The sequence below is a fragment of the Anolis carolinensis genome, chromosome 1, assembly GCF_035594765.1.
Source record: "Anolis carolinensis isolate JA03-04 chromosome 1, rAnoCar3.1.pri, whole genome shotgun sequence".
Taxonomy (NCBI): Eukaryota; Metazoa; Chordata; class Lepidosauria; order Squamata; family Dactyloidae; genus Anolis; species Anolis carolinensis.
The window spans coordinates 366,928,337-366,941,565 of record NC_085841.1 but is presented as its reverse complement, the minus strand read 5'-3'; the positions used below and the strand labels follow the sequence as shown (position 1 = coordinate 366,941,565).

At 42.9% G+C, this 13,229-nt stretch overlaps 1 protein-coding gene across 1 annotated transcript; it reads right to left on the bottom strand.

Annotated features, from left to right (window-relative positions):
• Positions 1-348: 348 nt before the first annotated feature.
• tmx1 (thioredoxin related transmembrane protein 1) lies at positions 349-11,720 on the bottom strand. Its single transcript, XM_003224903.4, has 8 exons — positions 11,479-11,720; positions 9,021-9,136; positions 7,177-7,222; positions 5,367-5,495; positions 4,675-4,720; positions 4,489-4,590; positions 4,329-4,398; positions 349-2,430 (listed from the first exon to the last, which is right to left on the bottom strand). The coding sequence occupies exons 1-8, from the start codon at positions 11,682-11,684 to the stop codon at positions 2,294-2,296; spliced, it is 852 nt and encodes a 283-aa protein (XP_003224951.3). The 5' UTR covers positions 11,685-11,720; the 3' UTR covers positions 349-2,293.
• Between the last annotated feature and the right edge of the window lie 1,509 nt (positions 11,721-13,229).

Here is a 13,229-nt window from a genome sequence, read left to right as displayed (position 1 = left end):
AGTGGTAAATGTGTTCTATATTTGTACTGAACCGTTCGGCTGTTAGGAATGGTGGGAGTTGAAGTCCAAAACACCTGGAGGGAGGGCCAAGGTTTGCCCAGGCCTGCTCTAAATGCACATCTTGAGTCCCAAGGAGACTTCCTGCTCTCTGCTCTTTTCACTTTATTCTTATGATGCCATTTCTTATCAAATGCTCAGTTAAAGAAGTCACGCGTAGCAACTTGCCTGAGATATGCCTGCAAGCTTCTGGGACCCACTCGATGTGAATGATGTTAAGAGCGCCACTTGAGAACCCCTGCTGCTGATCTGACTGAGAACACTGTTTGCTGAAGCTGCAGGCAGAAAACATTCTAGACACAGAAATCACTTTTATTACTTTGAAATGTTTCCCAATGAGGAAGAAAAAGAGAATTGTAGCATTCAACACACTGCAGTGAAGACAGCTGCCCAAAGGTTGAGGCGGAACGCCTGCTTGATGGCCTCCACTGGTCCCGTCTCTCCAGGATGAAGACGGAGCACTGGACAGAAGCTCCCTTTGGGTCTGACCTGTCAACAATTCCTAATCCACCTCATGGGAGCATTTTATTATCTGGGGGGATCCTGTTGAAAGCACTGTGGAATCAAGGTATGCTACATCCACTGCATTCCCTTCATCTACCATCTTGTTTGGTTTGACAGCCATGTAGGAAAACTTCAAGGTTGGCCCCATGGAGGATGGGGCTGCGAACTGGCCAGGATTTGTATTACTACGGCAATGCAACTGGAGTGATGCAAAACTTCTGACTTCCTGGAGAGGCCACCAAGGGCTTGAACAGAGCAAAAAGTCAAGCAATAAACTGAGACAAGTAAAAGGTCGGCCTCTCCAAATCCCGCTTCTGCCTGGAATGGAATGGAGAGCTGGCCAAGTCCATTACTGAGTGGCACTGCAGAGAAAACTCCCCATGGCTACCTACCGGGACTCATAGGACCTAGCAAAGAGACAAGATTTTTCTTGTTGAAAACCAACACAATATCCATTCTAGAGAACTGCTCTGTCTCCCTCTTTGCCTGCCTGGTCAGAGCTTAATGGAGATGTCTGCACCGGTCAAGAACTCACTCCGTCTGCCATGAACAAGGATTGCTAAACGAGAGCAACCGGCAAGAACAACCGGAAATGTAGAAGACTGACTATAAACAAATGAAATCCACAAAGCAGAAGCCGCTGGACCCCCAAAAGCAGGACTTGCAGCCTCAGAGGGAATTGCACAGGAATTACTCAGCTTCACCTTCAACCCAAAGAAGGGGCTCAAAGAATCAGAGCGATTCTGGACAACGGAAAGGAAACAGAAGTAATGTACATTTAAGCAGGAAAAATATCAAGGACTCTGTTTGTCTACACTGTAGAAGGAATCCAGGTTGACGTCACTGCAGCAGCCATGGGTCAAGGCTATGGGATCAATCCTGGCCAGTGAAACTCTGCCAAGACGGGGCCTCACCAAACTGCAACTCCCTGGATCCCATAGCAAGGAATAATGGAAGTTAAAGTAGTGTTGGACTGCGTAAATTCCACAGTGCAAATGCACCCCTTGACAACATCTGTCCTGAGATCCCTATCCCTTACTTTCAAAGCTATTAAAGAGGGAATCATGACACGGAAGAAGCAGACAAGGGGACTCGCTGCTAACTCTGACCATTGCTGCCCAGGAAGCTCTCTGCATGAGAAGGCGACACAGGGAGGGCAGGGGCAGGCCGACACTCAGTGGGAAGCAAAGGGACAACAGTAATAATGGTCATGATAATAACAACACAGAGGAAACATCTAGGCTACTGTGGACAGCCACAAGGACTTCATATCCCATTCGGAGTGCAGGCGCCACGCGGACCCTTGAAGCTCTTCTCCTGCTTCTGCCCAAAAGAGCCCCAGGGCGTCCAAAGTTGCTGGCTCAGTTGGGCCTGTTAGTCAGCACTAGAGCTCTATACGCGAACCGCTTATAAGCAGCCTCTTGTTAAGATGAAAGAGAGAGGAGAGGAGGCATTCTCCCCCTGGCAACCTCCTCCAGAAAAGCGGCAAGACTGTGGGGGTTGGCCTTCTGCAGCACTGCAGCCCAGGAACATTGAAGTCGCACACAAGTCTCGGAGATGGGCCTCTCCCTTCTTGACCAAGGGAGGCTCCTCCGGCCCTTCACGCGTCAAGTGGCACCACTGTTTGACTTGGAAATTCTGCTACGGGCCTCGGTTGCCTCTGCCAAGGGGAAAGAGAGGGTTTTGCCCAGCCTGGCTCAGCCTTCGTGCCAGGTGAGCCATCAGGCGGGGGCTAGGACTGCTCCTTTGCTTCAGCCCCCGGCGCCACTATGCGCTGCCTCACGGTGCTCGGATCAGGGCCTCTGTGCTCCCCTTCGCTCTCAGAGAACTCCTCGCTTGCCGTTTGAGGAGGAGACTCCTGAAGCTTTTCTGCAGAGAAAGGAAAGACTGATTGTGGGCACAAAGGCTTGGCAATCTCAGGGAACCTTTGGGCCTCCCAGTGCAGAGCCAGGCCTGCAGGATGTTGATTGCAGGATTATGGTGGACACACAAACGCCTGGAGTATTGGGTTGCTGTGAGTTTCCCAGGCTATATGGCCGTGTTCCAGAAGCAACAATACTCTGAAAACAGGGGAATTCCAGGCATGAGACAATCAGGGCCAGCTAACACCTCCCAACAAAGAATTCCCCCAGACAGGACTCAGTCAGGCATTGAAGCTGCAAGGCTTTTCAATGATAGCCAAGGTGATTAATTGCAACATTCACACTTGCCTTCAACAGACACGAGTTCTTTCTTTCTCCCACCCTGGACATTATTCCACAGATATATATATAACAACCCCACTTGCCTAGTTTTCAAACAGACCTCACAATCTCTGAGGTTGCTTGCCATAGATGTGGGCGAAACGCCAGGAGACAACGCTTCTGAAACATGGACAGATAGCCTGGAAAACTCACAGCAATGCAATGATTCTGGCCATAGAAGCTTGGAGTTGTCCCTTTGGACAGCTTGAGATCCTCCAGCACAACTCAATATGTTCAACTTCTATCAGATGCTGAGCATCGAGTTGCAAACTTTGGCCCTCCTTGTGTTTTGGACTTCAACCCTCACAATTTTATTTATTTATTTATTTTATTAGACTTGTATACCGCTACTCCCAATTTGGCTCGGAGCAGTTTACAGAAATAGATTAAAACAATACAATTAGCTTTAAAATAACAATAAGAACAATTCCTAACAGCTTGTAAGATAGCTGGGGTTTCTGGGAGTTGAAGTCCAAAGGAGGATCTTGGAGGGTGAAAGGTTGGAAACCACTGCAGTATAGGAAATAGAAATGGATTTTGTGTTTAGACCTGGGTCCCACCTCCAGTATTTCTCACTACGTAGTACAGTAGAGTCTCACTTACCCAAGACTCGCTTATCCAATGCATTTTTGTAGTCAATGTTTTCAATATATTTTGGTGCTAAATTTGTAAATACAGTAATTACAACATAACATTACTGCGTATTGAACTACTTTTTCTGTCAAATTTGTTGTATAATATGTTTTGTTGCTTAATTTGCAAAATCATAACCTAATTTGATGTTTAATAGGCTTTTCCTTAATCCCTCCTTATTATCCAAGATATTCGCTTGTCCAAGGTTCTGCCGGCCTGTTTAGCTTGTATATACAGAGAGGTATTCCAAAATATTAAATTCAATTTACTTCTGAAGTTTCATAAGTAAATCAACTATGTTACTTTTTAACAAAGACTACTTATTTTTTGAGATCATGATTTAAAGGTAGCATATTTTATGGGAGAGTAGATATTATTTGGGCTACTGAAATAACACTTCTGAAAACCTGGTATATTTTATGCATTGGCCTATCTTTGTCCCTAACAGTTCAAAGAGAAAACCAGGCATATCAGTCTAACAACTGAGAAGCCTAAAGTGCCTTGCATGAATACTAGTGGATAGTTACCGCTAAGGAGGTTGACTGAAGCGAGTTTTTAACTCTTCTCAGGGAGATCATGCTTTACAAGAAGGTTTTGATTATTCTGAATAGTGTGAATGCTAATTCATCTCTAAAAAGGGTCACACTTCCAAATGGCTTTGGAGATTCTGGTTTTTCCAAAAGGTTACGATTTCTAACAAGGTCATGTCTTTCCCAAAATGTCTATCCCGCCCTCTCCCCGGGAGGATTGCCACCTGCTTCCAGCCTGAACCAAACAGAGCCCCATCTGACGAAGGAGCCAAGCTTCCTGCTTTGTGGTGACTTTGAAGGGTTGTATCATAACTTTTCTGTCCGGATAGAACTAAGAACCCAAGCCTTGCAGTTGACTTACTTTGGTGCGGATACTGCGGTGGCCTGTGCTTTTTGGAAGGGCAAATGCAATCTGCCAGGAACACCATGATCTGGGGAAAGAGAAGCACAGCACACAGTAATAGCACGGTGCTTTATGCAAACACCCCCGGGGCCTCTATTCCTGCATCTATTCCACTTACAAGGCCCAGCGTCAGCCCCGAGAAGAGCGTCACGCAGGCGAAGATGGTGTAGGATCCCCAGGGCGGGAGGCCGAGGTTGTCGGTGAAGTAGTTGTGGCAGTGCTGCAGGGGAAGGGAGAGCATTAGGAAGAAGGGCCCCGGCACCCACGGGAGGGAAGGGGCAAAGGGGGCTTTGGGGGAACCTACCCGGATCCACATGGAGAGCTGGAAGAGGGCAGACATGCTGCTCATCCTGGAAAGGGAGAAGCAGAAGAGAAAGAGAGGAGAGACAAAGCAAGGCAGAAGTGAGGAGACAAAACCGGAACCAACCTTCAGGGGAGGCTGCAGTTGAGCCAATTGGCAGGTTTCAACTATCCTGCAAAGCTGGGACTACACAACCCATGTTCCCCTCCCTTAGGGACACTAATACCATGGGTTCACACTTCCAGTGACAATTCAGGCACTGAGGCTGAACCAGCCCCTCCTAGATACCTCAAACTACTTCCCCTCTCTCTCATAGAACCGTACTGTTGGGACTAGAAAAATGTAAGGTGAATTTAAGAAAAGTTAGAAAGAGTTAAAAGAAAGGAGGAGGGAGTGTATTGACGATTAATTCACATTGCAAGGTCTCTTACAATATAATAGTCGAGCAATTTAAAGTATGGGAAAACAAGAAGGAATCCAGGAAAAATTGCTTGAATGCTCCAAGAACGACATAAGAAAAATGCAACCCAGCAGTCAGTTTTCCCACCCTGAGAATCATAGAATAATCTTAAAATCAAGTAATAATAGAGTTGGAAGAGACCACCTAGGCCATCTAGTCCAATCCTGATCTATGGCAAGACCTGTAGCCTGAGTAATTCCCGTGCAAAGTGCACTCAGAGAGGAGAGGGACTTACAGGAAGGAAGACGGGCCAAACCAGGAGGAAACCGGCTCAATGGATTTCCATTCCTGGTCGCTGATGAAGTTGATGAAGTCGGTCTTCGTCCGCGGACCCTGGTACCGCCTGAACGCACCATCTTTGCAGCTGCACAGAAGGAAAGGGGCCGCGTCAGTCTCTCGAAGGCTGAGCAGAGCCAAGGTTAGGGTTGCTAACCACGTATATCCCACCTTTCCCCCAATAATGGGATTCAAGGTGGCTTCAAAAATGAACATTCAATCAAAAGCACTTTCAAAGACATACGCAAAAACATATGCAGGTTTCTGTGAGTTTTCTCTGCTGTCTGGCCATGTTCCAGAAGCATTCTCTTCTGACATTTCGCCCACATCTATGACAGCCATCCTCAGAGTTTGTGACCTCACAACCTCTGAGGATGCCTGCCATAGATGTGGGCAAACGTCAGGAGAGCCCGGAAAACCTACAGCAGCCCAGTGAATCTGACCATGAAAGCCTTTGACAATACATATGCAGGTTACTGCTAAAATGCAGTCAAACTACCCATGGAATTAAAGCTATTTGACTCAAATTATTATTATTTACTTATTCATTCATTCACTTATTTACATCCCAATTTTGTCTCAAAGCAGGACTCAAATCGGCATACAACAAAGACGACTACATAAGATAAAATACAGTCATAAACCCTAATGTATGTGAGATTATCAATTTGTCACATTGAAGAAGTCTCCATCCCCAACCCCATAAGACAAATAACATAAAAAGCATAATTTCACATTCTAGTTTTAAAAAACCCACATAAAATTCAATTCCTATAAGCCATAAACATGCCATTACTTAAAGTCTTCTGTATATGAATCCCACATTTGCCTACTGATCTTCTTCAGGGAAGGCCGGCTTCCAAAGGTAGGGTTTTACTTGCTTCCGAAAAGAAAGCAGCAAGGGGGCCGTTCTAACCCCTTTAGGGAGGGAGTTCCAGAGCCACGAGGCCAACACTCGAAAAGCCCTCTCTCTCGTTCCCACCAACCGTACTTGAGACAGTGGTGGGACCAAGAGAGGGCATCTTCTGACGACCTCAGGACTTCTGTGGGCTCTAAGGAGCCTCCACTAAGGAGGCTGGGCAGTGCAAGACAAAGATCAGTCAGAGAAATAGAAGTCAATTTGTAAAACACAGTCAGAAAGAAAGGAGCCTCCCCCAAGAAGACCCTGCCCTGCGTTTCTTGCAGACTCATGTTTCCCAAGAGAAGGCTCTTATGCACTTAACACTGGAGGGAATGAGGAGAGTGACTTATGCTCAGGCTTAAGGAACCAAGAATGCATGGAACCGAGTATGAGATCACCTAATTTTTAGTTTACACTGCTCAAAACACTGGTAGTCTTCAAAGCCTGCAAGAAGACACACAAACACCAATTTAACGCTACTGAATTGTGTGTTTTGTTGAGTTGCTGGCAATTTTAAGTACGCTCTTTACCAGCTGTCTTCTTGTTTAAGCATTTCTTTTAATGACAGTAACTGATGAAATATTAAGTATGTAGGGAAATAATTGATGAAGAAGCAGATCCTTATAGTTATTTAACTCACTGAATATGCAAAGACATAAATAGAATTAATATATCCATACAGCCTCAGCTACCTGTGAACCATGTTCTTCCCACATGTTTAGTGAGAAGTTATTGGTACTGAGAGGCAGTCAATAGTATTAACAAAATCAGCAGAAGTTTGGAACCAGCAGGATGTGAAGGCAAACATTAAAAAGTTGTGGATTTTCCCCATTCTGAGCAAAAAACTACCAGAATTTGGTATACTTACTGGTAGATGGTGGGCAGTGCTGTGATGATAAACCTCCCACTGAGTCCTGTACAAAGATCCAAAGGAAAGTCAAGGTTAGCCGGTGAACTGTTTTGGGCTATCTGCTCCAAACCATCAGTGCTGCTCAAGACCTCTTAAGGTTCCCTCAGCGTAACTTCACAGGTTTCAATTCATTTTTTTGAATTTCTTTCTTTTTAAAAATGTATTTATTTATAAAGACATTTACACACTCCTCTTGAGCCTCACCTCCCCCATAAGTGCCCTCAAGGTGGTTTATAACACTAACACAAAATACAAGAAAGAAAAATGAGGCTGTAGAAACAAACAAACAATAGCACAATTAATAAGACAAATAAAACCCACTAAAAACCTAGCAGAATATATATTGTCTTCACTGCCCACATAAGAAAAAACCTCTAGAAGGTATAAACTATGGTGAGCTTTACAATTACTGAAAGCAGAGGTGATTACATTTATTTATTTATTTATTTATTTACAATATTTATGTTCTACCCTTGTCACCACAAAGGGGACTCAGGGTGGATTACAGAACATATATATGCGGCAAATATTCAATGCCTTTTATATCCAGACAAGACAATTGTACATAGGTAGAGGTAGAGCTGCTAAGTGGGTGGAAGCTAGGCTAAAGGCCAGGAATTCACCCTGACCTGGGCTTTGAACTATCAACCTTTTGATTGACAAGTTTTACTGCAGCTAGTGGTTTAACCTGCTGTGCAAAAGCCTGGTGCAAGGCATTAGTTTTGCTGTTATGGATCTGGGTTAAAAACCCTGCATGATTTCCATTTTAGAAGAGCAAAATCTACCATTAGAAGAGAAAGAGAATTACAGATTTGAGAGTAAAAGATATGCATGTTCAAAATGTTTCTTTTCTTGCTGTGGATATCTGCTTCAACCTTTATATCTCATCAGAAATTTTACCTGTCTGCTTTTATAATGACAATTAACAACAATAACAATTATTATTATTTTTAATATTATTATTATGTCCATTTAAAAGTCTGAGCCAAGTTCACATCAATCACACAGTATTATTATTATTATTACACATTTTATTAGGTGATTAATGCAGGTTAAGTTTCTGAATCTCATCCTAATAAAAGGCCATCAACAGCTACTTAATAGGAGTCCATCCTCTTCCTGCCAAACAGAATTATCAGTCCTTTTCAAACAAAAGCACTAGCCTTTGGCACATAACAGACAATTTTCTTAATCTCTTTCTCATACACAAAGCTTAAGCAAACACAACTGTTAAGACGAAAATAGTTATGCAATGTACACTTCCTCAAAGCAGTTGCAAAACATAGTATTAGGCTACGATCCACTTTCAGTTATTATAAGGTCCATACAGCTTACACGAAGCCTCACACCATACCAAAAGCTGGGCCATTATTCTCACAGAACTGATGAAACAGACAAACTTTAAAACAAATGACATCTGATGTTCTGAGCAACAACAGAAGATTGCCTGTTTGCAGTAAAATCCACCCAAAAAAGGGATTATTCTCTAAACTCTGGGAGTTCTGCTGATGGAACTCTTACATTATCATCATGTGCAGGAGTCATGTGTGCTACCTGCATAGGATGGTGCTCAGCAAACGGCATACGTTCACAGTCAGTGGCTGGCCTCTCTGCCATTACTTCACCTTTGTATTGTGGGGCACTGAGGAAGTTTTGGAAGAATCAGTAAATTTACTTCATTCAGGTGTGTTTAGTAAATCTCACACAAGAAAACAATCTGCACAGCATATTCGTAATCTAACGGGACTAATGTGGATTCAGTCAGGAACCATGCCACAGCGTGATATTGCTCGGGGCCTTACCTGGCTGCTCTGTCACGTCTACTTTAGCAATGTTAACCTCCAGGTCTTCACCCCATTCTGCAAAACTTTCCCACTCCGGCTGCAGGTTCTGACATGCAGGGCACCAGGGAGCATAGCTGGAGAACAAAGCTTATGTCAGTGAACACTGTTCTCTCCCAAAACTGTTAATTTATCCCAGGAGATGATTCAGCACTTTAAACACCCAAAGACTGGGAATGCAAGCATGTACTTCCATGGGGTTATCAATGTATTTTCTATAGAACAGGCACTGGTAAACTTGGGCCCTCCCTCCCACAATTTCAGAAGAGTCTGAAAACTTGGCTCTTCCAACAGGCTTTTGGTGCTTGATCTCCTTAGTTTGGGATTGCCCTGTTGTTTATCCTACTTTTATAGTATTTTTACTCATTAGCCATACATAGTTTTTAAGTGTATGCCTTCTCCAGCACTTTAATGGGACAATAGTCCCTGGTACCTACCTCTCTCCTAATTGCATCGTACAAAACTAATCGCACTTGTCTGGACCACTTCCCCTTTTAGGAGCCATCTCAGGATTTTATCAAAGTATGTTGATTGTGTATTGGTATATGTGGTTTTATCTATTTATGATTTGTTTTTACTGTTGAGTTTTATATTGTTTATTGCCAGGGCTTGGCCCCATGTAAGCTGCCCCGAGTCCCCTCGGGGAGATGGGGCAGGGTATAAAAATAAAATTATTTATTTATTTATTTATTTATATAAATAAATAGCTTGTGATTTCTTTTCTTTTTTATTTTATTTCCATTATTTGAAATGTATGTGCTGTACCAATGCTTTTGACACGAAATAAATAAACAGCCGGTGCAGTGGAGCAGCCAGTGCTATATATCAGCTAATGACAGGAAACAGGTGACACAAAAGGCAGGATGCTTTGGTAAGGGATTTTTATTGTTGCCAGTAATATATCCCAGATAAAAGAGCAGAGAGACAAAAGAAAGTGAGCTAACTTCAGTAGAAGAATTCTTACAGCTGACTCTCTCGTCCATATGTAAGAGAAAAACCTCATGGCACTCCCTTTTCAAACAACATATTAATAAAACATACTAAAGAAGCAGTACTCAAAATTTTTGTTGAAATTGTCCACATGCTTTGTGTGGATTTCAATGGCTTCTCTGGATAGTCCGACATGGTGGTTTTTAGCATTTCTGTGTTCTCAAATAATATGCTGTGTCCAGGTTGGTTTATCAAGGGCTCTACTATGGCTCATTTCAGTTGAATTAGTCTGCAGTACCTTTCATGTTCCTTGATTTGTGTTTGGGTGCTGTGTGGACAAGCAGGTGGACAATTTCAACAGAAAGGAGGAAATCATGAAAATGAACAAAATCTGGTTAAAAGTATTTTTAAAAACTCTCTAAAATTAGGACTGCTGCAGCACATTTTGCTATAGAACACCCTTTGGAACACCCTCCCTGGGGAGATTAGGCAGGACCCCACCCTATACTCCTTCCAGAAGAAATTGAAGACTTGGATGTTTAGACAAGCCTTTCAGACTGTCTAACCCAATGGTCTGCAATTATGATACAGCACAGCACTTTTATCCCATTTCCTTGTTCCTTAGCCACAACTTGCTCTATCCCTTTCATTTCTTCTTGTTTATAGTTAGCCATATTTTTATGACAGATGACACTATAGGTTATTGAGTGTTGTTCTGAGCTCAAATTGTTGTTTTATATACTCGTGGTTTTATTTCGCGTTGTACTGTCTGTTTATTTTATGTGTTGCCGCCCCAAGTCCCTTTGGGGAGATGGAGGCGGGGTGCAAAAATAAAGTTATTATTATTTTATTATGACACAGCAAACAAGATAGATATACTGGATTTTGTATTATTAAGTTATTATTAATAAGTTATTATTATTATAAGTTATTATAATAAGTTATATAATAATATAATAAGTTATATTATTATTATTATTATAAGTTATTATAATAAGTTATTATTATTAGATCAACACTCTGAAAACAGGGGAACTCAAGGCATGAATCAATCAGGGGCGGCTAGCACCACCCAACAAAGGATTCCCACAGGCAGGAATCAGCCAGGCTTTGAAGCTGCAAGGCTATTCAATCCTAATCAAGGTGGCCAATTGCAAGATTCATACTTGCAGTTCTTTCGCCCTCCCTGAACATTCCAGATATATAAACTCCACTTGTCTAGATTGCAACAGACCCCAGAACCTCTGAGGATGCCTGCCACAGATGTGGGAGAAACGTCAGGAGAGAATGCTTCTGGAACATGTCAGTATTTGTTTATCATATCTCGGGCCTGGGCAAACTTGGGGCCTGCGGGTGGTTTGGACTCCAACTCCCACAATTCCTAACAGCCTACCGGCTGTTAGGAATTGTGGGAGTTGGAGTCCAAACCACCCGCAGGCCCCAAGTTTGCCCAGGCCTGTGTCAGAGTCTCCTCATGACGGCCACTCACAATTCGAGCATCCATTCTCCGTGCAGCAGCTCCCTCCACTCGCCGTCGCTCAGCTCCTGCACCCGGCCTCGCCCGGCTTCTGCTTCCGAAAGAAGAAGAAGCATCAACACGAGCGGGAGGGCTCCTGAGGAGAAGGCGCCGAACACACCGGAAGCCGCCATCTTGGCCACTTCCACTTTGGCCAAGGCATGTCGCGGACTGCGCATGTCAGGAGCTGAGCGACGGAGGAGGAGGAGTCGGGAAAGGGGCGGGGCTAGTCGCACAACGCAGGCGCGCTTCTGTCCGCCTCGCTCCTCGCTTGGCCACGCCCACGAAGGCGGCGATTGGAGGAGAGCTTCCCGGGCGCACCCAATCGCTCCTCTCCGCAGCTGAGAATGCAAATTTCCTGGCTCAAGGCTTCCCTCTCTCCCAAGTTGCTGTCAAACCGCGTTAACTCTGCAGTGTAGACACTTTTAAAGCTTCGTCTCGGGCACGGGCCAACTTGGAGTATTTAAATGTATTTAAAATGTCCAACATTTAAAAATTAAAAAATATATAAAAAATAAAATAGAGATACAGTAGAGTCTCTTATTATTTATTTATTTTTTTACAGTATTTATATTATCCAACGTTCTGGATTATCCAACGCATTTTTGTATACAGTATTTATATTATCCAACGTTCTGGATTATCCCACGCATTTTTGTAGTCAATGTTTTTAATGCATTGTGATATTTTGGTGCTAAATTCGTAAACGCAGTAATTACTACATAGCATTACTGCATATTGAACTACAGTAGAGTCTCGCTTGTCCAAAATTCGCTTATCCAACGTTCTGGATTATCCAACACATTTTTGTAGTCAATGTTTTTAATGCATTGTGATATTTTGGTGCTAAATTCGTAAACGCAGTAATTACTACATAGCATTACTGCATATTGAACTACAGTAGAGTCTCACTTATCCAAAATTCGCTTATCCAACGTTCTGGATTATCCAACGCATTTTTGTAGTCAATGTTTTTAATGCATTGTGATATTTTGGTGCTAAATTTGCAAACGCAGTAATTACTACATAGCATTATTGCATATTGAACTACAGTATAGAGTCTCGCTTATCCAAAATTCGCTTATCCAACGTTCTGGATTATCCAACACATTTTTGTAGTCAATGTTTTTAATGCATTGTGATATTTTGGTGCTAAATTTGCAAACGCAGTAATTACTACGTAGCATTAATGTGTAATGAACTACTTTTTCTGTCAAATTTGTTGTATAACATGATGTTTTGGTGCTTATTTGTAAAATCATAACCTCATTTGATGTTTAATAGGCTTTTCCTTAATCCCTCATTATCCAAGATATTAGCTTATCCAAGCTTCTGTTGGCCTGTTTAGCTTGGATAAGTGAGACTATACTGTATTTTAAATGTTCAACATTTAAAAATAAAAATAAAGAGATATCACCAAAAAAGCATCCAAAGACGGAAACTCCAAGGCAACAGCAGATTCCACTGCCAAACAGCTCTGACTCTCATTACATTCTTTTTTATGTTTAGATGGAATTTTTTTCCTGCCCTTTGAATCCACTGCTCCATTTGGAACCAGTTTTCAGAGCAGCAGAAAACAAGCTCCAGGAAAGGAGATTCCAGCTTAACTTGAACTTAACTGACTGTAAGAAGAGCTGTTCAACAGTGGAACTCTCTGCCTCAGAGTCCATTGGCGGCTCCTTCTCTGGGGTTATAAGCAGAGGCTGGATGGCCATCTGTTGGGG